Genomic DNA, 25,861 nt, shown 5'->3' with positions numbered 1-25,861 from the left:
TAGCTCTCGCTGCAGCGCTGAATTATTACAAGATTTAGCTGCGAGCTGAGCAAAAGCTTATACTCGTCGTCGTCGTCGTTACGAGCGTTGACGTCGTGATTCTAATCTTCGAGTTTGCACAAACGCGCGACGACTAAAGCGCACTTGTAAGCACACGCACACATATAATACACGCAACATAGAGAGAACGCAGTGCGATAAGCTCCATTAAAATAGCTGCCGCTGGTTAGTGCGTTTCTGCTTTATATTATACTTTTCTAGGGCACGCTTATATAGAGAACAGCGGCGCTGCTGCAGCGCACATCGCGTATTATATATATGTACGAAGCACAAACAAATTCACCTATTTTCCATATGCTCTTCGTACATTTAACCAAGCGCAGCGTGCGTATTATATACACCAGGCCAGATGGTGTCACACGTACATATAACTGCGTGTATTCGTATATAAACGGCGGCGGGGCTGTCTATAGAGTGCATCATCGCATGGGCCGACACGTAGCGATCAGGCTAGGATCGTGTAACGGCGTAGATAGAACGGATGGCGTGGGCCACATCATCGCTATATATATTCACCTCGTTCGTGCGCTAGTACGGGCTATCATCGTCGCGTGTATGATATAATATTCACTTTCCAAGCTCGTTGCTGCTCGAAAGCGCGTTCGACATCTCGACTCGTCGTGCGAGCTCGTGTATATAGATCCATGATTCGCGAGTGATTATTTTTATACAGTGATTGGTTGTTTTTTTATGCGATACGACGATGCAGTGAGAGGTGTCGATTGTAGTGGCTATATACGCGTTGTGCGGATCGTGCCGTTGATTCTGCGATGAGCGCCACCGACACACCCTTGTGCTTGATCAACGCCTACGGCCAATTGGTTCATAATTTTTGCTTTTGTATTTTATACGTATATATTTCATTATTTCTCATTCGCTTCTACCGTTCGATGAATCGCGAGCGCAGCACACACTTTGAAACTTTATCCGCGCCGCGTCAACTCGATAACGCGCGTGTCTCGCGTTTCCGATCCGATGTTTTGTCGCGTCGTTGTAAAGACGAGAGAGCGACGTCACGACAACTCGAGTTCGCGCGCGCGGCGCAACGCGAGCTTTTGCAAGTTGCGCGTTAAAGTGTCGACAATGAACATGTATACAACAAAACAATGTCGCACGACGCTGCTAAATAAGCTATAAATATTTATCGAAAAGCTCATTTAGAAACTTTGAATATATTTTTTTTTTCTCATTTCGAAATGTTAGCATGAGCAAAAAAAAAATATTCCTCGCGTCTTTAGTTATGTATATCTATACACATCGAAAGCTCAAATTTGCTCAGCGTGATCAAAGCGGAAAAATATTACTTTGAAGTCGGAATCTGCATTTGAAACTTTTTCTTTTTTATACACATCATCGCGACGATCGTATTTTACGTTCCGTACCGCTAAACGCTTTTTTATTTGAAGTGCTCGCCGAATAGAGATGTACCGTCCCGCATGTATAACATTTCGATCGATGTCAAAAAAGATACGATCGATTAAAATAAAAAAAGAAATAAGTTCCGGTCCCGACAGAAGATTCTGCCGTGCACTGCTGCTCTTTGACGGAGAGAGAAGAATGTTTAAATTAATCGTCCGACGACGACTCGATCGTCAAAGGCAATCGAAACCAAACAGCTAGTCGAGTGACAAAGAATTACAAAATTACGTCATTTCTCACGTATTTAAAGGCATTTAACATTTTTTCTTTTGTTCCATTTTGTAAAACATATATTTAAATGGTTTTTTATGCGCTTCTTTCCTCTCGATCAAAGCCCGAGTAGCTCTCGACACATACGGGTATCAAACTATATCTTCAAACCTACAACTCTCGAAATTTAGAAGGTCGAATGAATATTTGCGCAAGCAAAAGACAGTCCGCGTATATACGTGTTCCTTTGTACTATTTATACGAGCTTCGAACAAGCATAGGTAAAATATATATACACGGCAACAACTGCGCTAGCAATTCCTTCAGGGGGAGGGGGTATATACTCTCGCGTGGATCTCGTGCAAATTCCGACTGCTTAAAGAAGGGAAGATGCGCGTATGCACACTTGCTTTTAACGTCGTTTACTTCATCTCTCTCTCTCTCTACGTATATAATGTACGACTGTGTACGTGAAGCTTAACTTTGAAGTTTGAGCCCTGCGCGCACTACTAGCTCGAGAAGCTTATATATCTCTACCGGAGATCTCTGAGCTATTTCTCCCGTATACTCTCGCGTGGGCGCCCGCCCCCACCCACTCACCCCGTACATACATACATACATACACCAGCAGCTCCTACTTGAGAAAACGAGTATCAAGGATATAAGGAGTTTAGCTGCTGCTGCTGCTGCTTCTGCTGCCGAGAGCGAAGGATGTACATAACATCTATACATATAGGTATATAATATATATAAACATCAAACACCTTTCAGCCCACTTGGCATTTTAACTGCGCGTAGAATAATTAACCGTGAGATAGAAACTCCATAGTGCCATTTAATTTCGTTCGCTGTAGCAGTTGAACGAACCGTGCTTGCGCGCCCGCTCGATCGATAAATGTACGGAAAATTTTAACGATTCGAGTGCGCGTGAAAAAAATTGGCTTATCTCGCTATCTCGCTGTTATACGTATATATATAAAACTTGTTTTAATCAAGAATATTTCGACTTTCTCGCGCGGTGGTGTACTCTGCAAATTGCGCCGAAAGCTCGGCGCGACAAAGTCAAAAGCTCGTTTCGCTGGTTGACACACACCTAGATATATATTATAGATACATGCCCTTCTTGATATCTCTCTCTGTGTGTAAGGAGTGCAGGAACCGTCCAATGAAACGAGACCCGCAGCTGGCGCTCGTTTACATCGCTTGTAGTACTAGTAGCAGTAGTAGTAGTAGTAGTAGTTTCAAGCGGGGGGTCCACTAACGCGAAGAGTTTGTCTCTCGCGCATACACGAGAGATAGAGAGAGCGAGAGAGATATATATACATCTGAATAGGTCGACAAGGTTAATGCGATCTCGCAGCCTCTGGTACAACGCATGATTGGCTCGATTGGCAAATTGGTGGCATAGCGCTCGCGCATAAATGAGGATATGGCCCTCAGAGAGAGAGAGAGAGAGAGAGAGAGACCCTGCCTTCGAGCACGACGACGACGACGACGCAGTGTATATCTCACGTCGAGGGGGGGAGATGTTCGTCGAGCTGCTGCACCGCGAGAAATCACCGAAGAAGAGCTGCTGCGTTAGACGTGCATATAATAATAATAATAATAATAATGATAATAAAAAGTCGTCGTCGGATTGTCATGCCAAACTCGAGCTTTTGTCTCTTTTGGGTAGACAGAGAGCACCGAGCACGAGGATTATAATCACCATTTATAACAATACGCGTCCATCGAGCAGCAGCAGCAGCAGCACGTCGGTGTCAGCGGAAAATAGTTTTCACGCTGATTTTCATAGTTATAATGGCCTTTCGAGATTTTCTATTTGCACTACGAATTATATAGAGTACATATAGTCCGATGACGAGGTCAAACGCACTCGACCATGTACGTGCATACAACCGCGTGAAGTATCGGAATTAATTCGATGTTTTGTGCGATCCACACAGCTATTATAACGATGCGGCGGCGGCGGCGCTGCTGCTCTTCAATCGTCGCGCGTCATGCCGCAGAATACGGTATATGCACGTTAATCCAGGGGATAGCAGTACATCATTTTCCTCGTGTATTTGATAAAGTCTTTCGCTGCTATAGGTACGGTGTACGCGTATAACAAATTGACGACGACGACGACGACGCGAGAGCTACGTCGATTCCTCTATTTAGCGGCGTCGTCATACGCATGCGTTGATTGTATTATGTGCCCACGAGCTCAAGGACGAGAGCCACAAAATTCGACTCGTGGATCGAGTCGCTCGCTCGTCGATGCTATCGGTATACGAGCGCCTTGATAAAGCGTGTATTCTCTGTGTTGAGCTATACTCTAGTTGTTCTTTTTTTTTGTTGTACCCCGCACTTTCTTGTAAACACTGATTAATACGTGCGGGTTTTTACCTCGCCACACAGCTACAGGCATTATATGTACACCTCGAAGCATTTGTTTCTCTAATCGAATCCCCCCCTGCTCACAGTGGATAAATGATTCGCGCTCGCGCGTAATTAATTTTATCCCATCAGCGCGGCGAACTCGCGTAACTGATAACTTGCGTGCATTTCCAAGCAACGTCGCGTCGCCCCCCCTTTTTTTATCCGTTATATAAACTCCAAATATAGCTTCCCAGTTTTTCTTTGTTTTTGTTATTCCTATACGCGCAACTGGGTAATTTCAGTTTTCGCGCGTGTATGCATAATTTAACCCGGTGTTTCGGCGCGCGCGATACCTCGTCACCCTCGTGCGCGAAACTCTAAACTAAAAGGAAACAAAAAGCCGCTTTTAATCCTCGCGCGCGCGCGCGTTAGTTCGCGACTCATTAAGCACGTAAACTTGCGAACACGGAGGGAACGAGAGAGAAATCCAACGCGGGAACGAGCGAAAGTTTACGGGGGATGCGATTTTCAAAGCGCGCGACGACGCGTATACGCGGTACTTTTTTTTGTAGCGCGCGAGATTCGCGATTGTTTGTTTGTTTTTTTTACCTTCGTTCTACCTCTGCTGCCGGATATTCGTTCGAGATTAAGGGTTATGACGGGCTCCCGAAAGGAAAAAGCGCAAAAAGGGGGAGGATTTCAATCGGTTGTATACGGGAGTAAACACGATTCTCTGTCGAGGTGTTTAGAGATTCGTACATTCAAAGTCGTGTAATACGTTTCTTCTCTCTCATTTGGATCGTATACATCCGAACAGCCGAGAGTCGCGCGATTTATGCAAAGCGAATCGCGCCCCATTGATCTCTCTGTTTCTCTCCTCCGCGACTCAGCTCGAAATTTGCGGCAAAAGTATCCGCTCGTAAATTTATTCCCTCCTCCTCCCTGTGTGTGGCTGAGAGAGAGAGGCAACGCTATCGAACAATTACATCCAACGACTGAAGATAACTCGCGTGCGGCTGTACACATAAACATATATATAGCGAACGAGCTGCGCGTCGAGCTTTTAATTAATCCGCTTTCTCTCTCTTGCGTGCTAGAGCTTTTTATACTCACGCGGATACGCACTCTCTCTCTGTACTGCGAGTCCTCCTACCCGCAGAAAAAGCAACAAGCTCTCTCTCTCTCTCCGTATACACGTATACCGCACTTATCTTTGCGTGGCTATACGTATACGCGAGGCCATTACCGCTCATCGGCCATTATTTTAATTTTCCGCGCGCGCCTCACGCTTTTAGCCACCCCGAAATATCGCTAGCTCGTATAACGCTGCTGTTGGTGGTGGTGGTGGTGTGCTTATACGAGCCCCGCACGCACTCTGCGGCTTTTGCGAAGCACGAAAACAATTAATTTTAGCACTCTTTTGGCTGCTTCTTTTTTTTTTATTTATCGAGCTTCTGCCGCGACCTTATCGTTCTCTTATTAAACTGTTTTTTACTTATCCTCGTGATTTTGCGCTTGATTCATAGAGGTGTTTAGGAATTGGGTTTCTGTTTACCGCTATAATAATAACCACGCGATGATAATCAAGATCTCATTTGGGATAACCGCATTTCGTGCTTAATCAACCTGCGGAACGCGACGTTATAATTTTCTCTCGCAACCCTCTGACGAGTTGTACTACGCGATGATGAAGTCTTTACGGAAATTAATTTGGATAGCCTAAATGACTATAGTTTAAATTGCACAACGATCGAGCGTCGAATTTTCTTTCTCATATGAGTGCTATGTAAATATTCATCCACCCACCCTACGAACGGGCGCGCGAAGCACCTACAAACTTTTTTCTCGGACGATATCATCCTGCAGAGCGCGCGCCCAGCCGAGCGAACAACAATCTCTGACGATCCTCTGCCCCCGTATTGTCCCATAACTCACGTCCATTCTCCTGTGCTGCCTATATATATACGTCGATATATATTTCGGACGCGAGAGAGGCACACTACCGGAATTCTTGCAGCGGCGGCAACGGCGGCGGCGTTTATATCCCGTATCGGGAGCGCCATTATATATCGACTCTTACGGCGCTCTGTTTACCTCGGGCTGCACGCGCCCGAGTCGCTCGGAGGCAAAAAGGGAGTATAATAATATACGTCATGCGCGCCGGTGATCTATTTATTCTCTTCTTACATACGCTGCAGCAGCATACTCACACACACAGCAGCAGGAGCAGCAGCTTCGCGAGCTGATAATGGATATTTTCGAGGCCTAAGGGGTGTGGGTCGAGATGAAATAACGGGGGAGAGTTTCGACTCTTCTTCTTTGCGCGGGGAACGAATGGAGAAACTTTATGCGCGCTCGCACCGAAAATGCAAGCTTTGGGGGTACGGAAGCAGTACGTTTGTCTTATTCCATTCCGCCGCCGCGTGCGAAAAAGCTCGTCGAAATTTTCCTCGCGCGCACTTTTACGGCGCGCTAATGCTCGCTGCTGCCGCTGCTGTGCCGGTAGACGGTCGGAAAATTGAGTTTGCCGATGACGTTTTTCTTTTTTTACTTTTATTTTTCGGGTATATACAGATGAAAAATGTTGCTCAAAACACAGCGTGCCACCCACGCGTTTATATGTACGCAAACACCCACACATATACGTACATTCGTGCGCCGCTCGGCGCGCGTAACTTTTGCCCCGGCAAAAGATCTAGTGCCGAAACTACTGGCGCACATTTATGTGTGTGTTCTCACTCTCTACCTCGGGTCGCGCGCAAGCGAGGAAGTAAACTACGTGATTGAATGTTTTTCAAATACTCTCTCTCTCTCTTTCTCGGGGGCTCGAGCAGTAGTACTCTATCTGCGCGAAAAAAAGCTCTGTGCACGGCCTTAAAGTGTCAGCCCTGTCGTAGAGGAGAGTTTATTTATGCTAATGTTGCGTGACTATAGTTTTTTTTTTTTTTTTGACAAATGCTTTTTGTATAACGTGTATATATACGCACGCGAACTTTGCAGCGCAGTCGACGTTTGTGGAAAAATGTGTTTAGTAGTATTAGACATATAATGTAATCAATGTACGTTTATATACACAAACACGTTCGCGTTCTAATTTCTTTATTTGTACATCGAGTATTACACGTGCCTCGGAACACGAGTCAAAATCGTATTAGACACTTGTGTGTGTGTATGTGTCAGTCCAATGGCGCGTCGCGATCGTATTATCGCGCGCGCACAATTGTTTACATTCTGGAGGATTTCGTTGTCGAGTGCTCGAAAAGTCTCTTATACATACGTAATGTATGGAACCGTGTGTGCGAGGTATGCGCGCACACACACTCGTGTTACACGAACTACATTGTCGTACCCATAATATATACGGCGAATGAAGAAACGCGCTTATAGAAGCAGCTCGGGGGATCCGATCTCTCGAGCAGTACTGCAGAGCGTAGCTCCTTACTGCTACTACTACTTCTTCTATATACGGGATGAGGAGTAGTAGTAGTAGTAGTAGTAGACGACGGCGTAGGTGGGGAAACTTATACTCTCCGGAGCTAGAATGTCAAGTGTGATGACCGGCGCCTGTCAGTGAGTATCCGAACGCCGAGGCGATCGCATTCGTCGTCGTAGTCGTCGTCTCTGTATCGTAGCGGAGTCTCGGGAAATTGAAAGTGCACGGGTTATTATTGCATATTGTGCTCGTTTAGGTATACGATACAGTGAACGTGTGATTTCTCGCCGATTGTGTGCTGTGTGCTGTGTGTGTTGTATAAGTGCTGTGCTACGCTATTTTCGTTGATATACATCCAGTAATCGCTGCGAATTTATCGTTTGTTTATTTTTTTCGTTTTGTGTTGATGCGACGGCAGCTGGTTCTATAAGCGTCATCCCGATGAGTAAGTCAATTATCACGCTTTCGTTTGATTTTTCATCGACGTTTTTAGCGCACGCGAAATTTTCTCGCGTCGAGATCGCGTATAATTTTTACCTTCGCCGAGTATATCAATTTGCAGGGCAAAATTCGAATCGATACACACGTACATCGAAATCTACTTATTTTGACTTGGAGCCGCATTTATATGAAGAAAGATGGATTGACAGCATCGGCTGCCGCGCAAGGTGCACATCGCGCGGGCCAGCCAGCGAGCTGTCGAAACGATCATCGATTATTCAATTTGATATTAAAACACGCGCGGGCAGGCGGGTTATTCGCGCGCGCGCGTTTTTGCCGCATCCTTCCTCCCGAAAAAAAATGAATAAATAAATAATTGGATTGCTTCCATAAATTCATAAATTCATTAATGCGTGCGATAATTATCGGCAGCTGTGCGCCATGAGCCCCGGCTAGCGCGAAGTTATATTTTGCATGCGAGCTACGTATTACAACGATGATCGAACGCGCAGCAGCCGTGATCCGCTACGAGACTAATTATCAATAAAATTGATATTTTTCATCGACGGCGTCCCTTACGTGTGTACTCGGCTAAATTATTATATTTACTTAAGTCTGGCGCTCATTAGCGCAGTTATAATACCAGACGAACAGAAGTCAAGAGCAACTACGACGACGATGATTTTGGCCCATCAAGGGTACTTTCCAAAATTTGTTTTTTCGTCACCACCTCGCGGCACTTATCTCGTTGCAAACACACTTCAAATGATCAATCACGTCGTGACTACTACTACTACTACTACAGAGCGAGCGAGTTCAAGTACCAACTTAAATTACAGTACACACTCTCCTCCTTCTAAACGTTCTCCACCTAGTATCTCCGTATCCTCCTGTAAATTAATAGAAGGTCATACTTTATCTCGACGTCGCGTCCGCGTACAAGAAGCCGAGAGAGAAAGAAAAATCTCCACGTCTCTCTAGCTTTCGCGCGAGCGAGCTGGTGCACCCACGTATACTTATATACCGTACTGCACGAAACTGTCGCGTGCGTATTTTCTCCCACGCGCGAATGCAGCAAAGATCTCGGAGAGAGAGAGCCCCTTCGGTGCAATATAATACGAACGCTACAGACGCGCAAAGGAAGAAGACGCTCACGCGTGCCGCGTGAAAAACGCCACGCGACCGGCCCTTCCTCCTCCTTCGCGAGCTGTGCAGCACGCGTCTCTCTCTCGCACCTTTCTTAAATCTGTGTGTACATGTGTGTGTGCGTACCGTGATATTATACGCGCGAAAGAGAGAGAGAAGGTATCGTGTGCATGTGAGAACCGCATCGCCTACGCTATTACGGTCACACCCATACGCGAGCGACGACGACGACGATGCGTGTGCCGCGCGCTGCAGAACGTAGGTATTATTATATATACCACACGTAGGCTTTTGCTGTATACGCGCGTGCGTGGACTCAATTTTTTTCACGCTTTCGCGTTTGTTTTCTCTCTTCGCGCAACTATATAGCTGTATGGGCAGCACGAAGGCTATATGCAGTGCAGGTATATCTGCTGCTGCTATCCTCTTTCGTGGGAAGCGACGAACGACGAGCGTATTTATTATATGATGCGATTTAAAACTTGAATTGGCGAGAGAGAGAGAGAGCTCTTCGTTGTGTTCACTTTGTCTTCCTCGTAAGGATTTTTATGTTAACGTTCGTTCGTTCGTTCGCTCGCGCGAGCCCAGGATTTTGCGTTGCGATAATTCTTCTTGACTCTCTTCCTCTCTCTCGTACTTGCGTATACTTATATACGCGTCCCGCATCGACGCACGTGTAAGCGGATAATTGTGTTGGACGTTGAGTACACACTATACGCTACACACACAATCGATGGAGATAGGTAGCAATTTCATTCGAATACAATATATAAATATAATGCGCCGGGAGATACGAAAGCCATCGCGAGATCGCCATCGCAGCTCGTGTACACGTATCTCGCGCCTCGAAATAATTTTAATATTATTTTCTCGATCGAGAAATAATATAATCGCGGGCGTGTACGCGTCGATGAGAGCAGCAACAACAACAAAAAAAGTGCGTATACATACGCCAATAAATACACACACACGCACGAGTCGCGCGCGCAACAATGTGAATACGCGTATGTATCGTTAAACCAGTTTCGCGCCAGAATTACGTCCGACGTCTTTTCCCAGAGAGTCAGATGAGAGGCTGAGGCAGGGCACACACATATATACGCGTGCCCAATCGAGGAAAGATATATCCACGCGCGAGTTCTCTCTCTATACTGTCTCGTCGGTGCACCGCCGCGCAATCACGTTGATATACTTCCCTTCGCTATATGTGTACGCGTGTCTCTGCGCCGGTAGTTAAGCGCACGATAAAACATTGCCGTCCGTGTGCTGCTGCACCAAAATCAATGAGAAATTATTGCCAGACACGCGACGCGATGCTACTTTTATTATATATATTGCGCGCGGCCTCGGTAAAGCCCCCGCGCGCGCGCGCGAATTGATAAATTATCAATAACTCCGCAGGGCCAGAAAGATTGTCTCGCAGAAAGAGAGAGGAGAAAAAAAAGAAGAAACTGTCATTAAAGAAGGAGTGCACGCATCGATGGTATACACACACAACGCCTAAGGGCGTGTAAATCATTCGTACATAGCGTTTCCTTATACGCGTACTCGAGGCAGATCGTAGCATAACTTTTTGATAGAGAGAGAGAGGAGGAGAGAAAAAAAAGAAAGGAACACGCGATATCGCGAGCACGTTATCTTAACGCCACTTGCGCGCGCAATATACAGCGAAACGTTTTCAGATAAGTCTCGAGTCGTCGTCGTCGTCGTCGCGTTAACATATACACAACCGCAAAATGAACATTACATAGAGGTTTGTTGCTTGCAGGCGTGTGCGCGAGCCCAGACTCACCTATTTATAAATGTATATATAAAATACACGATATAAAGGAGAGAATTTATATCTTACATCGTAATCGGCGAGTGTCAATTTCGATACAGAAACACGCACGTATGAATATAATTTTTAATTAGATGTAAAAAGCTGATTTTCTAAAATTTCTATACGCAGCTGCGCACGTGGCGATAATTTCGATGTAATCTTAATTTGTCGTAAAAGATACCCCCGAAAGTGCACGCAATGTTAATACCCGCACATAAAACGCTTGGAAAAGAAGCAATCGAGTACTATATGCGCTGCAACATACTTACGCAAATAGAGTCTCTCTGCTGGAGCGTGATATCGCTCGGCATACAGGCGCGTGAGATCCCGCGTGTGCGCGGCTACGTTTGTGTGTGTGTGTGTGTGTGTCGCGCGAGCAGAAACACCGCAAACACGCACACACAAACACTCGCGTGGTGCAGGGCACTGGTACAGCGGCCTGGATGCCGCTGCTCAGAGAGAAACATTAGTCTTGGATCTCTGCCAAACGAATTTACAAGGCGCTACTGCCATCTCCCTCGCCTCGAGAGAGGGAAAGAGGGATGGATATCTCTTGATCGAGCCTGCCTCGTGTGCTATATGCAGCGCCGATCGAGCTATACGGCTTTCTTCTCTCTTTCTCTTCGCTGCACTGTACGGAGGAGTATCGGAGAGATCTGCAGCCCCGAAAAACTTCGGATGCCCGCGCGACACATGTATATTCGATTTTAGAGTACGCAGCAGTCGTACTCGCAGGGGGTGTTGAAAGAACAACAACAACAACAGCGAGACAACTCTTTTTCCACCCTTTTGGCTCCTTTGTCTATGCAAGCGCATGAGAATATCGAAGTATGAACGGCACAACGTGGTTTTTGCAGCTCGAGAGTTTCGTGCATTTTTATAGCAACGCCGTTTAAAATATTCACATTTTCGAGTATGAAATCAGTTTAGTTTTAATCTTACTTTACTTAAATACAGTCATTCTTATTTTTTCACTTGCATATTAAAAAATAAACGTACTCGCCATCTAGTGGTCGAAACTGAAAGTGTTTCAATTTAAGTATAGAATGAAATTCTTTGCATTAAAAATAACGTGTGCAATTGCATTTTCATACATTTTTTGTTTATATAAAAAAATGTATTAACGCTGATATATCAATTTGCAACGAAATTTCGCACACGCAAGTACCTTGAATAAAATTCAATATCGCTTACTTTAACCCATTAACGCGCAAAAGTGCAATTTTGTGCATGAATTTTCCGTTGTAAAAAAATTATAGATAAAGTGAAAATATTTTCTTGAAAATCCATACCCAGGGGTTTTTGGGTATGCTCTTTCAGTATCCGGTGTTATTTTTGCGATAAATAAACATTATCATCGTTTATTTTGCCATTAAAAACAAAAAACGTGATTTTTTGACTCAAAATTTTTTTTCAAAGTCGATTTTCTACCTTGCCTTGCCTTCGGAGGGTTTCCATAACACCAGAAATCGTGCACTTTTTCTCTGAACCTTCAAAAAATGCGCTGCCGCGATTTTTATCTTGCCCCTATATTTCTAAAATGGCGAATTTATACCGAGCAGCGGTATAAAAATCCACTCATTTTTTACTCAGAACCTATTTTACATGCGCTAAATATGAACTCAAAAGTACAATTTGGAGTGTAAAAACTTATTTGAAATCGTTTAGAGAATACGTGTGAGTTTTTCAGAATTTTTCAGACCACTTTTAAAATTTTTTAAAATACGACCATTTCCCGGACTGTCGAAAAAATCCAAAATGTTCCAAAAAAAATCTGAAAAATTTTGAAAAAATTATTAAAAAATTCTAAAAAAAATTCACATGTATTCTTTGAACAAATTTGAACACTTTCCATTGTATGACTTTCTTTTATAAAGTCAATAATTTACAAATAAAAAATAAGGCAATTTTCATATCGCTGCTCGGTATAAATTCGCCATTTTAGAAATTGTAGGGTCTAGATAAAAATCGCGGCAGCGCATTTTTTGAAGGTTCAGAGAAAAAGTGCACGATTTCTGGTGTTATGGGAACCCTCCGAAGGCAAGGCAAGGTAGAAAATCGACTTTGAAAAAAAATTTTGAGTAAAAAAATCACGTTTTTTGTTTTTAATGGCAAAATAAACGATGATAATGTTTATTTATCGCAAAAATAACACCGGATACTGAAAGAGCATACCCAAAAACCCCTGGGTATGGATTTTCAAGAAAATATTTTAACTTTATCTATAATTTTTTTACAACGGAAAATTCATGCACAAAATTGCACTTTTGCGCGTTAATGGGTTAATATTAATGTCTGATTTTTCAATGATTCTGAATTAAATTTACGATTTTTTTAACAGTGAAGTTTTCAGTGTTAAATCATTACTAAACCCAATTTTGAACGCCCCTACCTTTGAAAGATTCATCATTTTAACGTCATTTAAAGTAGCGAAAAATTGTATAGCGAAAAAATAAAAGATGTACTTTATCAATGCCTACGTAACTAGAAATAAATCTTGAAAATTACTCGCGAGCAGCAAAGACAGCGTGAGACGCAACACGTATGCTGTTTGTGTACCTCGAATTTTTTCTCTCACTTTTTTTTTCTCACGTGTACACATACGCGCAGAAAATGAAACGACATAAATCGTTGCGGATTTTCCGCGAGACTCTCGGAGGCTGCACAGGGCCTCCTCTCCTTATTCTTTCGAGGTGTATTTACCGTGTACGCGCGCGCGCGCGCATGTGTCTAAGTGCAAATATCTTTCGAGCCCCCCCCAAAAAAAGAAGGAAAAAAGGGAAAAAACGAACCCCTCGGATGCGCCCGGACTACTTTTTTTCTTCTTCTCCCGAGAAATTGGAATGTAAGCCCCTGGTGGCGCGCGCGCGCTAAGGTGCCGAGATGTGCTCTATATATATTTACAGCGCGAAGAATTACGGCCCGTACATCGAATTTTATATCAATTGCAAAAAATACAGCGGTATTGCATTTAGCCTTTTACGGCTTCGCCCATAAACACGCGGATACGGCGGAGCGCTACATAGACGTCGAATGAAAATTTTAATCATATGCATAGTCGACCGAGCGGCTGCGTCGTCGATATTATTTTTTTTTCTTCCAAAGAGCAACCATTTGGAGCTAGGACGTAGCTTAACGCATCGCGCATTATGTTTGTAATTCATTACCATCGAACAGCTGCCGAGCAACGGATTTATTTACATTAGGATTTTAATATGCGTATTAAAAAATAGGTCTGACCGAAGGTACAGCTGCACACGATCTTAATGGCTCTCTGCTGTGTACCATGTGTTTGCATAAATAAATATCCTCGGGCTTCAGGTAAACCGATTATACGTCTTTCGAAAGATGTGCATTTAGTAAATGGGACCGAAAGTATCGACGTAAGCCGAAGCAAAGCTGAAGAATTATAAAAGTCATTATAAAATTTTAAAAATTATCGAAATAGCATTCGACAGTACATTGAAAAAATATCTTTTGAATTATTTATTTAATAAATAGGGATGATCCTAGCTCAAGCATGAAAATACGATCTCTTGATTGTACGTAGTAGTGATCTTACATCGATGCACAACCCACGCTAAAATCTGCATACGTCTTTCCGACTTCGATCGTAGCTTCGATGTTTAGTCAGCTAGAATTGCAAAAAAATCTTTAATCTCTTTTATAGCCGTACTTTCATGAAAAAATAAAAACACTGTTACCACTAGTTGATGGTTTATGGCCGCAATCGCACGCGGGACGAGTTTTACAACTTTTGCGTTATATTATAAATTTAATTTTAATCGAGCCATGGTTTTTACTAGACAGTATAATTCACCTTTTATACTTATTTTTTAATCCATCTTTTCGAATTTGCTGTAAAGTCAGAATAGTATTGTAATGCTCGTTGCTGATAACGATATTGTTGCATTCACAAACAATATTTCTTCTTAGCGAAGGTTTTAATAATTTAACTTAAACTTTTCGATCAATGTGGTTACATTGCTCTTACAATTAATCACAGGACCAATTTGTTTATCAAAACATGCTAATAAAATTTCTGCTTGTTATCCCCACCAACGCCGAGACCCCTGCGTGCGTCCCCACTCAAACGACGTGCACTGCTGCACTCGTCCCCACCTCGCGGCATCAGCCAATCAGCGCGCACTCGCTTCCGATGTAAGCGAGGCGCCCGGTCACGCAAAGGGAAGTCGTTTCTCTCTAGGGAAGAGTTTTGACCTAGGGCTACTTTTCAATAGTGAACTTGGTTAAATTACAAAATACTCGCCTCATCATTTCTATACTTTTCCCCACCTTTTGACTTTTCAAACTTCCGACTCGGCCGCCAGGTGGCTTGGCGCCATAGAAAAGTCGTGCCTGCAAGAGAAAAGGTCGAGTTCAGAGTACTAGTATAAGTGCCTTACAAGTTGGAACAGAAAATCGCCGGTCAACATCGGTCATAGCCAGTCCTTCTGCACAAAGTAACAGCCTGCATCAAAACTAGTCTTTCTCAGGACTAAACGTAGAGTTTGCAAAACTTGTAAACTAAGAGGCAACAAATAACATCGACCCTCCTCAGGATCACTCGTCATACATCAGTCTGGTGACGGTCAAGGGTGTTTCCGCTTTGACTAACTGAACGCTTACGATGTCGGCGAAACTCTGCAAAAACTCGCAGACTCGCTCGAATTCGTCCCCTCCACAACCCATTGTACAACATGCTCCATCTTCATAACAATTTGTCAATGAAAATATATTACTCGCATATTTATGCAAACATAATGCAAATGGTTTTGTTGCTGACAACCTAATGAAATTTTCAAAAACGCTGCTACTTTTGTAGGCAGACATTAGTATTTCAAAAAGGCTGTCATAACCACATGTGTTTTTAAATTTGACAATATTTAAGCCTTCATGAACAATGTAAAAGTTTGATGTATTAAAAAACATTCCATTTAATATTAAACTTCTTTCTTCTTGATTGTCTATTCTTCTTGATCTTTGATCTTCTTGATTGCTGGAAAATTGTTTATAAGATTGTTGTTGTTTATGAGATTGCAGAACTTTTCCGGTATGTTTTAAAATAAATCGGTTGGCACTAACTGAATACTTCATACCGTGGGTGTGCTTAAGGTCTTTGAATTATGTTTCAATATATGCTGAAGAAGCTTCATATTTAGTAATTTTGAATGACTTCATCATTACATTAGTCCACACAGGGAATTGAGCCAATGTCAACAATAAATTATTTTTTAATTCCAGTTTACAATAGGGATTTGGAGCAATGACTGTTTCTTCGTTAACTTTTTTTAATTTCTTTCCAATGTCTTCATAAATTTCTTTCAAGTATTGATGCACACTGCTGCTAGTGACATCGTTTTCCAGTAATTGCTGTTCGAGTCGTTCATTTTCTTTTTTAGGGTCCTGTATGTCTTCAGTGATTTCTTCACATTTGCAGATTTCGTTGACTTCATCTTCATTTAGGTGTTGAAATATTTTTATAATAAAATCGAATTCAATGCGAGCCCATGAATTTTTATTCGAGTACTTGCATTGAGATATAATGAAAATACTCTTTATGATTTTCAATAAGTTGTCAAATTTATCTACAGTAATGCACGCAGCAATTACACTAACGTAGAAATTTTTTACTTGCAACTTAACTGATTTTAAATTTTCCCATCTAGTGGTGGCCTTAATAATGTGGGCTCTATCACCCCTCAAAAAACATGGAAACGGTCTTGTATCTGAATCATCTAATAGAACTTGAAGGCACTTTCTCAAATAAAATTCATAAGAACATTTATTTAGAGCCAGACTGGCTCCATTTAATAAAGCTCGTGAGCCATCAGATATAAATTCTACAGGTAAGTTCTCCACACAATCAAAAAAGCTTTTCATCCAATAGCTAATGCTATTGGTATCATGCTTTGAGGCGATCCTCTGTGCTAGTGGAGCGTGTCGGTTGTTGACTTTTGCTAATAGTTGATACAAAAAAATCATATCAGCTCGTGAAAATTACAATTACGCGCGTGACGTACGCGCACGAATCTTCCATAAATCAGATCGGATCTATATACTATATCGGACTCTCTGATACGCATATGCGACTGATCAAAATGCACGTACGCGAACCAATGTCATTATTGTCCACGGTTAGGTAGCCGCTATTCCCAATTATTTGCACACAAGCCCGAACAGTAAACGCATTGACGTGCGGCTATAAGCATCAGTAGCAAAGCTCGATCTCTGTGCAGGCGCCCGCACATAGTACATCGCACAAAAGCTATTTACGCTTCGCGAGAGTCTCTGCATTATATAAGGTGGTGCACGCGGCAACCACCGCAACAATCGATATAAACCGTATAATATCCTATATCGTTACAATCAATATCGCAACATCGAATAAGTTGTTTCAATTCTCGTTTTCGCAGGGCGACAATGACAAGGTGACAGCGTGGTACGGCAGCAAGAGACGATCGCTGCAAGAGGCCCAACAGCAGCAGCAGCAGTTGTATCAGCAGCCGGAGAGCTCGCCACCGCCCTCCTTCCATCATCATCACAGTCATCATCTCCACAATCATCCGCGACACGGTCACAAGATGGCGAAGGGCGCGGAGAGACTGCCCGGCACCAACACCAGGATCAGGACGCGCGACGACGGCTGCTGCTCCGTCAACTTTCTCAAATACGTGCTGCACATCTACAACGTCGTTCTCTTCGTGAGTATTTTATAATATTATCCGACGATGTTACATGGCAGCAGTGGTAGCCTAGGAATATACTATATTCACTTTTGCAATCAATCCGGAATATCTATAAATTTACATCCGTTTATTAGATTTACGCGCGTACGCGTGTCGTGTCCTAGCTCGTCACAGAACGAAGAGAGAGAGATAGAGATTTTTTTCACGCTCTTCTTCTTATTCTTCTTTTTTTTTTACCTCGGCCTTACGTATATATAGCGAATCATTTCCACGGTCTGCTGCTCGGAAATACACACACACACCCAGTTCCGACTCTCCGGGCTCGAGCTCTTCTTCAACTTCTTTTATTTTTTTGTACTCCCGATTTTTCTCGTCACACAGCAGCAGCAGTAGTACTACTACACGCGGGGGTTCTTTTCTCATTTTAATGCGAGTAATTTCTCTGCTTTCATCTTTTTTACGCGGCTGTAGTACGATTCGTATATAGATATAACACCGGAGCTTATCGCTCGCGTTATATACGCTGGTTAATACTTTTTCTCTCTCTCCCTACCGATAATATCCGCGCGCGCTTTTTCCCGCGCCCGAGCATCGTTTTTTCCGTCAAATCCGCTTTGTCGCTCTTCCGTCGTCGTCGGGGCTGTGTGTTAATTTTTCAATTTCACGCTCTCCCGGAGGCCCCGAAAGTCTATTTAACGAATGAGCGTAATAGTTCATGTGTGTGTGCGCGAGGAAAAAATCCTATACCTCGGGCTCGCGATGGTATAGTATGGAGCTTTTGACAACGACGACGACGATTTCGGAGCTCAAACTCCGGCGAGTAAATAATTGAATACCCAGCTGAGAATTGAGCACTTTTAGCGCAGCGGCAGAGGCAGCGACGACGACGACTACAGAATCGATATGGTATGGCAGTAGTACATTACGCGCACAGCTGGAACTCGTTAAATATATGGTGAAAGCTTTACATTGTTAGCGAGAGAGAAAAAAAAAGAGCTTTACGATATATATACGTCGCTCGTAGCTAATCAACGCAAAAAGCTGGCGCAAGCAAGTTCCTTTCAACGCGGCGCGCGAGATCGGCTGATGTGTGTGGCCCCCGTGTAGTCGAGGCAATATAAAAATGTACTATATGTCTAAAAAAAAGGGTATATGACTGCGTGGCGCAGGGCTGCTGCTATAGTCTCTTTCTCTCTCTCTGGATCTTTGTCGTCGCGTCATTTTCACGTCATCATTTTGAGCTTTTCGAGCTACTAGCGCGACAGCGTACCTTTTTTTCTTTATATTCTCTCTTCCACCGCGGACGCGATATTCGCTTCTTCTTCTTCTTCTTCTTCTTTATTCGTGCGAGCTGTCGCTCAGGATCGGAGAGGACCTCGGAACCTCTCGCGCCACCCAAGCTAGCACTTTTCTTTAATAAACTTCACGCGCGCGAGACGCGTGCAATATTTCAGAGCTCCCCTCCCTTTTTTTCTATATTATTATACATATATTTTCCCTTGAATTCTCTTTGCCATCCAGAAGAAAGAAGCTCCTTTATCAGCTGTGCATTTTCATTCGTATAAACGACTCGAAAGTGCTCGACAATGTTCCTTAATAATATAGAAACCGCGGCAGGCATAGACGAAATCGTTATAGCATTACTTCCTTCTTCTTTCCTTTCCTTTTTTTTTTTTATTCGAAATTTATAAACCACTACTCGTGCATTCGTACGATATATAATATTGTATATTACAAGCGAGCGAAGTGCGGTACAGAAAAGAAGAGCACGCGCCCGAGCATATTACGCGCGTGCGCCTTCTTTTCTTTTTTCTTATAAATATACGTGAGCTGAATCGTGTCGCCGAGCGAATAATAGCCTTTTCAGATGCCGCGCATTATATTATATATAATTTACATTCTTTTGACGCGCGGCTCGCGTCGTTGGCTGTGTGAAATATAGCTCTCGCGAATAAAGAAGCGCGCGCCGCGTATTAACTGTCTTACGAGCGCGTTGAATGCTTCGGCGCGCGGTTACTCGCTATAATAGAGCGCGATTGTATCTGGGCAATTATGTACAAGGCGACACTTTGCATGGTAGTTAATTGAGAGTAGGATTTTTTTATTTCTTTCGAGACGCTGGGGGAGGCCTTCATCAATCTTGGTGTGGTCTAGTCGAACTATTTGTTTGGTAATGAAAAACTTTCAAATAACATCTCCTACGCATTGGACGGGTAGTCGTCTCGTTCGCACGAAAATTGGTACAGAACATCGTCGATGTCTCATATGTGCGGGCGAAATTAGCTCGATCGCCGGACCGTATTATACAAGACACGCTTCTTCTTCTCACCTCGGGTTGACATTAAACTTGAATTATAGCGGCGTGCTACTAGCTATAGTGCCGTGGCTATTCTACTACCTGTGCTACGTTTTTTACCTCCTTTATTTTTTCGTTATATTCTCGTGCAGCTCGCTCGAGCTGCAGCCGTTTCTTTTCTTAATCTCCCAGGCAGGGTCGCGTGGCTCTCCGAGCAGCAGCAGCGGCAGCAGCAGCTCCTCTTGTTACCCGCGACGCGCGCGCGAGATATATACACAGACGGTTCAGAGCTGCAGTCTCACTCGTTACTCGCTCGTGTGTTTCTTCTCTTTCTCTGCTGCTGCTTTGCGCGCGTTTGCTCCTTTTTTACCTTCTCTCTCTGTCTCTCTGTTTTCTTCTTTTTTACCTACTACTACTACTACTCGACGTAGTTTCCAGTGTGTTTCTTTGTTGTCTCTCAGGGCGTACTGGACACAGCCGCGCACACAATATACCCACTTGTTTTATTTTTCTCTCGTCTTACTTTCTCTGTCTCTGTCTCTCTTTTTCTCGCGGACTCGCGCGCGCGCACCATCCTTTGTTACCCGCTCGCAACGCGATATGGGCTTTCTCATATACGCGCGCGTCGTACACACGTACGTGTTCATGCGCGTCTATTTTTGTTTTTGTTTTTCATTTCCAATTTTTTTGTTTTCCGACTCTCTGTTTCTGCCAACTTGACCGTTAAGCGCATCCCCGAGAACGCGAGAGAGAGCGTGTTTATTTGCGCGCGCGCGTGAGACTTCTATTTTTTTTTTGTTGGTACACACGGAACTACTGCTCTGCTCTGCTTTTCGAGTTGATTTTCATCCGTTATCGCTGCATTTAATTTTCTCCTTACCCCCTGAGTTCTTCCTCTCTCTCTCTCTCGAGCTTGCAACAGTCAGCATACATTCCTTATTTGCTCTGTATATAACTCTAGACTACGTTAGCTAGTTATAAGAGGAAAAGTTGGCCAAAAAATAATTTATGTAAACAACCGGTACACTCGAGTTAATGAAATGCATTTCGTATACAAAAGTAAAATCTCGTCAAAACCATAATTACAATTTTAATCATCTTTCTCTTTTCGCGAACCTGGAAGTGACCCAAGACGTTTCCGAAATTCGATGATCGCTCGATTTCGGTTTTTAATCACCAGCCGGGGAACGAGAGCGAAAAAGAGAACCCAGCAAATTTCGTGCTCCGATCCGGCGCATTATAAAGACACGCTCGACTGGTGCATTATACGGGCTCGCGCGCTTGCGCCCGCCTATAAGTATAAAAACTCAATTAAAAGCCGCAGCGCAAAAAGCTCGGCAGTTGCGGTTTAAATGAAGCAGCTCAGTAGCAGCATACATAGCATCGGTAGGCGGGAAATCAAAAAGCCGTGCACACACGTGCATAATACAGGGTCATAAATTCGCGTCTCGTGCTGCGCTGCTCTCTGCTCTGCCACGGATCTCATTAACGATCGCACACGCAGCCAAATACTCGCGCGGATACACGTGTACAGAGGAGACTCGGTGCAGCAGCGATCTGCCTCGCGTGTATACGTATTATGTAGCATACTATGCGCTTTTTGCGCCACAGACGATCACGACAATTCCGCGAAGGTGAAGAGAAGCGTGTGTGTGTGTTTGTGTGATGATACGTGCGCCCCGCGCTCTCTCATTGCCGAGTATTTGAAATCGTTTTAAGGACGCCTCGAGCAACAGCAGCACCCTTTACACTAATTACCGTGACCGCGCGAGTTTATTGCTTCCTTCGCGTGGAAGCTCTCTGCGATATTAGGCTCGAAGACTAGTTTTTCAACTGGGTGTTTTTTGATACAATTGTTTGGAAATTTTGGTATTTTTGGTGATGTTGCACGAAGTGTTATTTTTTGGAGATTCATTGGTGAATATAGGATTGAAATTTTTTTAGAAGAACGCTCTTGGCCCAATGAGAATTTAATTATTCAAGATAACCATGAATTTCAGATAAATTCATTGACTTTGCTTCAGATACCGAGGATTTTTGATATTTTAGTTAATACATTAAGTTCGAGTAGAAAGTTATTTAACAATTACAACAAAATTAATATGACAGTTTCAAATACTTTATTGTTTTTCACGAAATCGAAATACATGTATATGGAACATTTTATAGCATTACAAAGTGTGCTTATAACATTGCGGAAATCTCTATTGCGTCCACAACTCTCCGGACAAATCCTACTTGTTACGATTATGTACGGCATTTTTGTGCCTTTCGAAAACATCCTTGCGGCCATATGACTTGTGACAAATGCCACACTCGAAGGGTTTGCTCCGGTCATGAACTGCATTTATGTGCTTTTTGAGGGTACTTTTTTCTCCAAATGATTTGTGACAAATGTAACATTCAAAAGATTTGCTCCGATTATGTACAGTATTTATGTGTTTATTGAGGTTACCCTTCAATGAAAATGATCTTTGACAAATCCCACATTCAAAGGGTTTGATTGCATTATGTACTGCATTTATGTGTCTATTGAGGTTACCCTTGTATCCAAATGATTTGTGACAAATATCGCACTCGAAGGGTTTGCTATAATTATGTACAGAATTGATGTGAGTTTTGAGGGTACCCTTGTATACAAATGATTTGTGACAAATCTCACATTCGAAAAGTTTGCTCTGATCATGTACTGAATTTATGTGAGATTTGAGTGTATGTTTTTGTCCAAATGATTTGTGGCAAACATCACATTCAAAGGGTTTGCTTTGATTATGGACTGCATTTATGTGTTTATTGAGGTCACCCTTTAATGAAAATGATCTTTGACAAATGCCACACTCAAAGGGTTTGCTCCGATTATGTACTGCATTTATGTGTTTATTGAGGCCACCCTTATATCCAAATGATTTGTGACAAATATCACACTCAAAAGGTTTGCTACCATTATGTACTATATCTACATGTCCTGCGAGGTGATGTTTTAATCCAAATGATTTGTGACAAATCCCACATTCGAAGGGTTTGATTCCATTATGTACTGCATTTATGTGATATTCGAGATTAAGTTTTAGTCCAAATGATTTATGGCAAATTTCACACTTAAAGGGTGTATTATGATTATGTACTGTTCTTATGTGTTGATTGAGATTAGATTTTAGTCCAAATGATTTTCTACAAATATCACATTCAAAGGGTTTTCTACGATTATGTACCACATTTATGTGATCTTTGAGATTAACTGTACGTGCAAATGCCTTTTGACAAATCTCACACTCAACGGGTTTTTTACAATCACGTACTACATTTATATGTTTAATGAGGTTACTCTTGTATCCAAACTTTTTGAGACCTTCATCGTGATCTTCATCGTTCAAATAATTTATCTGAATGCCACTTTCTAGTTTTAAAATAGGTAGACCAATTTGATACTCAGATTTGGAGATTTTCGTTGATAGAGACGGAAGTTCAAGCTTAACGTCTTTGCATTCGAAATCAATGAATATATTTTTATGCAAATAATTAGATTGAATTTGGTCTTCTACTTTCACAGTAGATTCGAAATGTTGATGCTCAGATTTGCAAACCGTTGTTGCCAAAGACTTCGGTTCAGGTTTTTCGTCTAAATTTTCCTGTAACATCGTAGCCTCGTTAATGTGATTTGCCTGAAATTAAAATTGTAGAATAATTTTAGATTTTGAAAAAACGGAACATGATCAAGTTATGCAATTTACAGATGACTTATAAAATGTGAATGTTTGAAAGTTTTTCATTTCGCTAGTGTCCACCGAATCAAAATTATAATCTTCGCCTGTATCTGGTAATGTATCCTCTGGCTCTAACTTCACCCTGAAGGATTATCGAGTTTGATGAAGTGATTGTTTAAAAAAATATTATTGAATGTACAAAAAATGATTTACCTTACTGTGGCCTCTCTGCTTTCCATCCTGATTCACTTAATTATACGCACAATCACTGTGAGAAAATATTTGAGGTTAAATTTCTCGAGTAGCCAACTCTGTTAGTCGATTATAAGTATGGAAATTTGCACTTTTACAGATATAATTTGTAAACACTTGCTTACCGTGGAATTGGACTCTGCGATAGCGACTGAACGCTCCAAGTCAAAGTATTAGCGAGTGTACCTCTCGATTGCGATTGCTCCTCGATGATACATTCCCCCACTACCGTCGACCCTACTACGACACACATATAGGTACTCACATATTATTAAAACTACACCGTAATTGCAATGAAGATTTGATTCATCATATGCGCGAAATTGGCTTACACACAAAGTTACAGAAAAGTGTGGAGAAAATTGACACAAAAGCAAAATATATTTCTGAACCTACACTAATACACTACATTACTATATTGCACATGTGATATTAGAACTTAAGTTCAATTAGTCATTAGAGCTACAGGTAGTACTAAAACGTCCATGGCGATTGTCTTGATGATTTTACGAATCCCGATTCAATTGCTTTTGTGTTGTACTGAAATCAAAAAACAATTTAATGATTAACAACTGAAATAACCTCTATTCGTTCATTTTCTTTACATTTACTAATGAATTGATAGATTTAAAAAAGAAAATGTTGATATTCATTAGAAAAAAGCGTCTTTAACCGAATTGGAAAAAAGAAACAATCGAGTTACAGCCTAATCTTCTCTGGTGTACAGCAGAGATTCGTCAAACCGCATCGCCAAACCAGCCGTGCACACGTGAAATTATTATCGGTCTCCCCCTCGATGTATCGAGCTCATTGGTTCCTCTGATCTGTATCGGTGTTTGTACACAGTCGACCGATCGCGACAGCGTCGATACATAAACAACACAATAGGCCGCGGGACTCTCTGCGCCGCAGTATACAGCCTTGGCCTCGTGTGCATTCGGCAATACACATATCCCTTTGATTACACGCGAGAGTATAGTTCACGCCAGACTAGATTCTGTATATATGCGTGTAGCAGTAGCAGCAGCGGTGAGAAACAATAGGGTAATATATAGGATACGTATTCGCGTTTAATATAATAATATGCGCTCGGATTTGGAATATGACGCGTTAATTTAAACCGACGATGACGTATGCGTGCGGGATATAGCAATTTGGTGGTGTCGATATATATATGCCACGCTATGTATGGAGAAGAAGAGCCACAGGCAGCAGATCGACTCTCTGCGTTTATTGTCGTTGCGGGCAAAATGTGATAATGGTCGAGAGCTAGCTCCGCTGCTCCTCGAGTACCGGAGCGAATCTTCTCGGTTATGGAGCACCATTTCCGTAGATATATACGATATTTTCTCTCTGCCGAGCATTTGATAAGCTTGTCTCTGCGTCATCTAGTATTCGATCCGATCCGTAATTAATTTCGAGCTGCAGTCCGATCTCGAACTCTCAATCACCGCTGTAGAAACTATATAAGTCTCGAGTATTGCTTCGCAAATACGCGTATTATCGACCTCGCTTTTATCGGTCTTGGTCTCGCCGTACGTGACGTTTTCGCTCGTCTCGATTTTCCCAAAGGCGCAGCCTAAGCTTCCGTTATACGTTTCATAATTTTTATCGACGTATTTCGCCGAACGAGATCGGCAGCTATATACGCGAGTATACAAGTACAACAGAGACGTAATAATTGACTCGCTTCGGGGTTGCGCGCGGGAGCGCGTTTAAAATTGAAAATCATGTCAGTGGTGTGTATACATCGGAATGGATTGGAAAAACAAACGTCGTGAGATCGCTTGCGCACGATACATTACACAGCTTCCGATTATAGTCCGCCCGCGAGATCGTTTGACCTACTCTCTCTCTCTATTCTCGAATACCACATTTGCTATTTAGATTCGAAAAACAAGTTACTTGTCTATCCGGAGCGGTATATAGCTTGCAAAAATCGCCGATGACGTATTATTATTGTATTATACAGTCACTCGAGCGTCGATACGGAAGCAGAGAGCAGGTCTTGATATACATATACGC

The 25,861-nt window shown here is 42.6% G+C and overlaps 1 protein-coding gene across 1 annotated transcript in view; it reads left to right on the top strand.

Moving 5' to 3' along the window:
- The first annotated feature begins 816 nt into the window (after positions 1-816).
- Positions 817-25,861, top strand: part of LOC106659925 (CD151 antigen-like) — a 76,982-nt gene continuing 51,937 nt past the window's right edge. The window contains exons 1-2 of the mRNA XM_023463037.1: positions 817-881; positions 17,312-17,599. Coding sequence (XP_023318805.1) covers positions 831-881; positions 17,312-17,599 — 339 coding nt within the window. The 5' untranslated portion in view covers positions 817-830. The remainder of the gene's footprint in view (positions 882-17,311; positions 17,600-25,861) is intronic.

The sequence above is a fragment of the Trichogramma pretiosum genome, unplaced genomic scaffold (genome assembly GCF_000599845.2).
Source record: "Trichogramma pretiosum strain Unisexual culture from Peru unplaced genomic scaffold, Tpre_2.0 scaffold19, whole genome shotgun sequence".
Lineage (NCBI taxonomy): Eukaryota > Metazoa > Arthropoda > Insecta > Hymenoptera > Trichogrammatidae > Trichogramma > Trichogramma pretiosum.
This window is presented reverse-complemented; position numbering and strand designations above follow the sequence as displayed.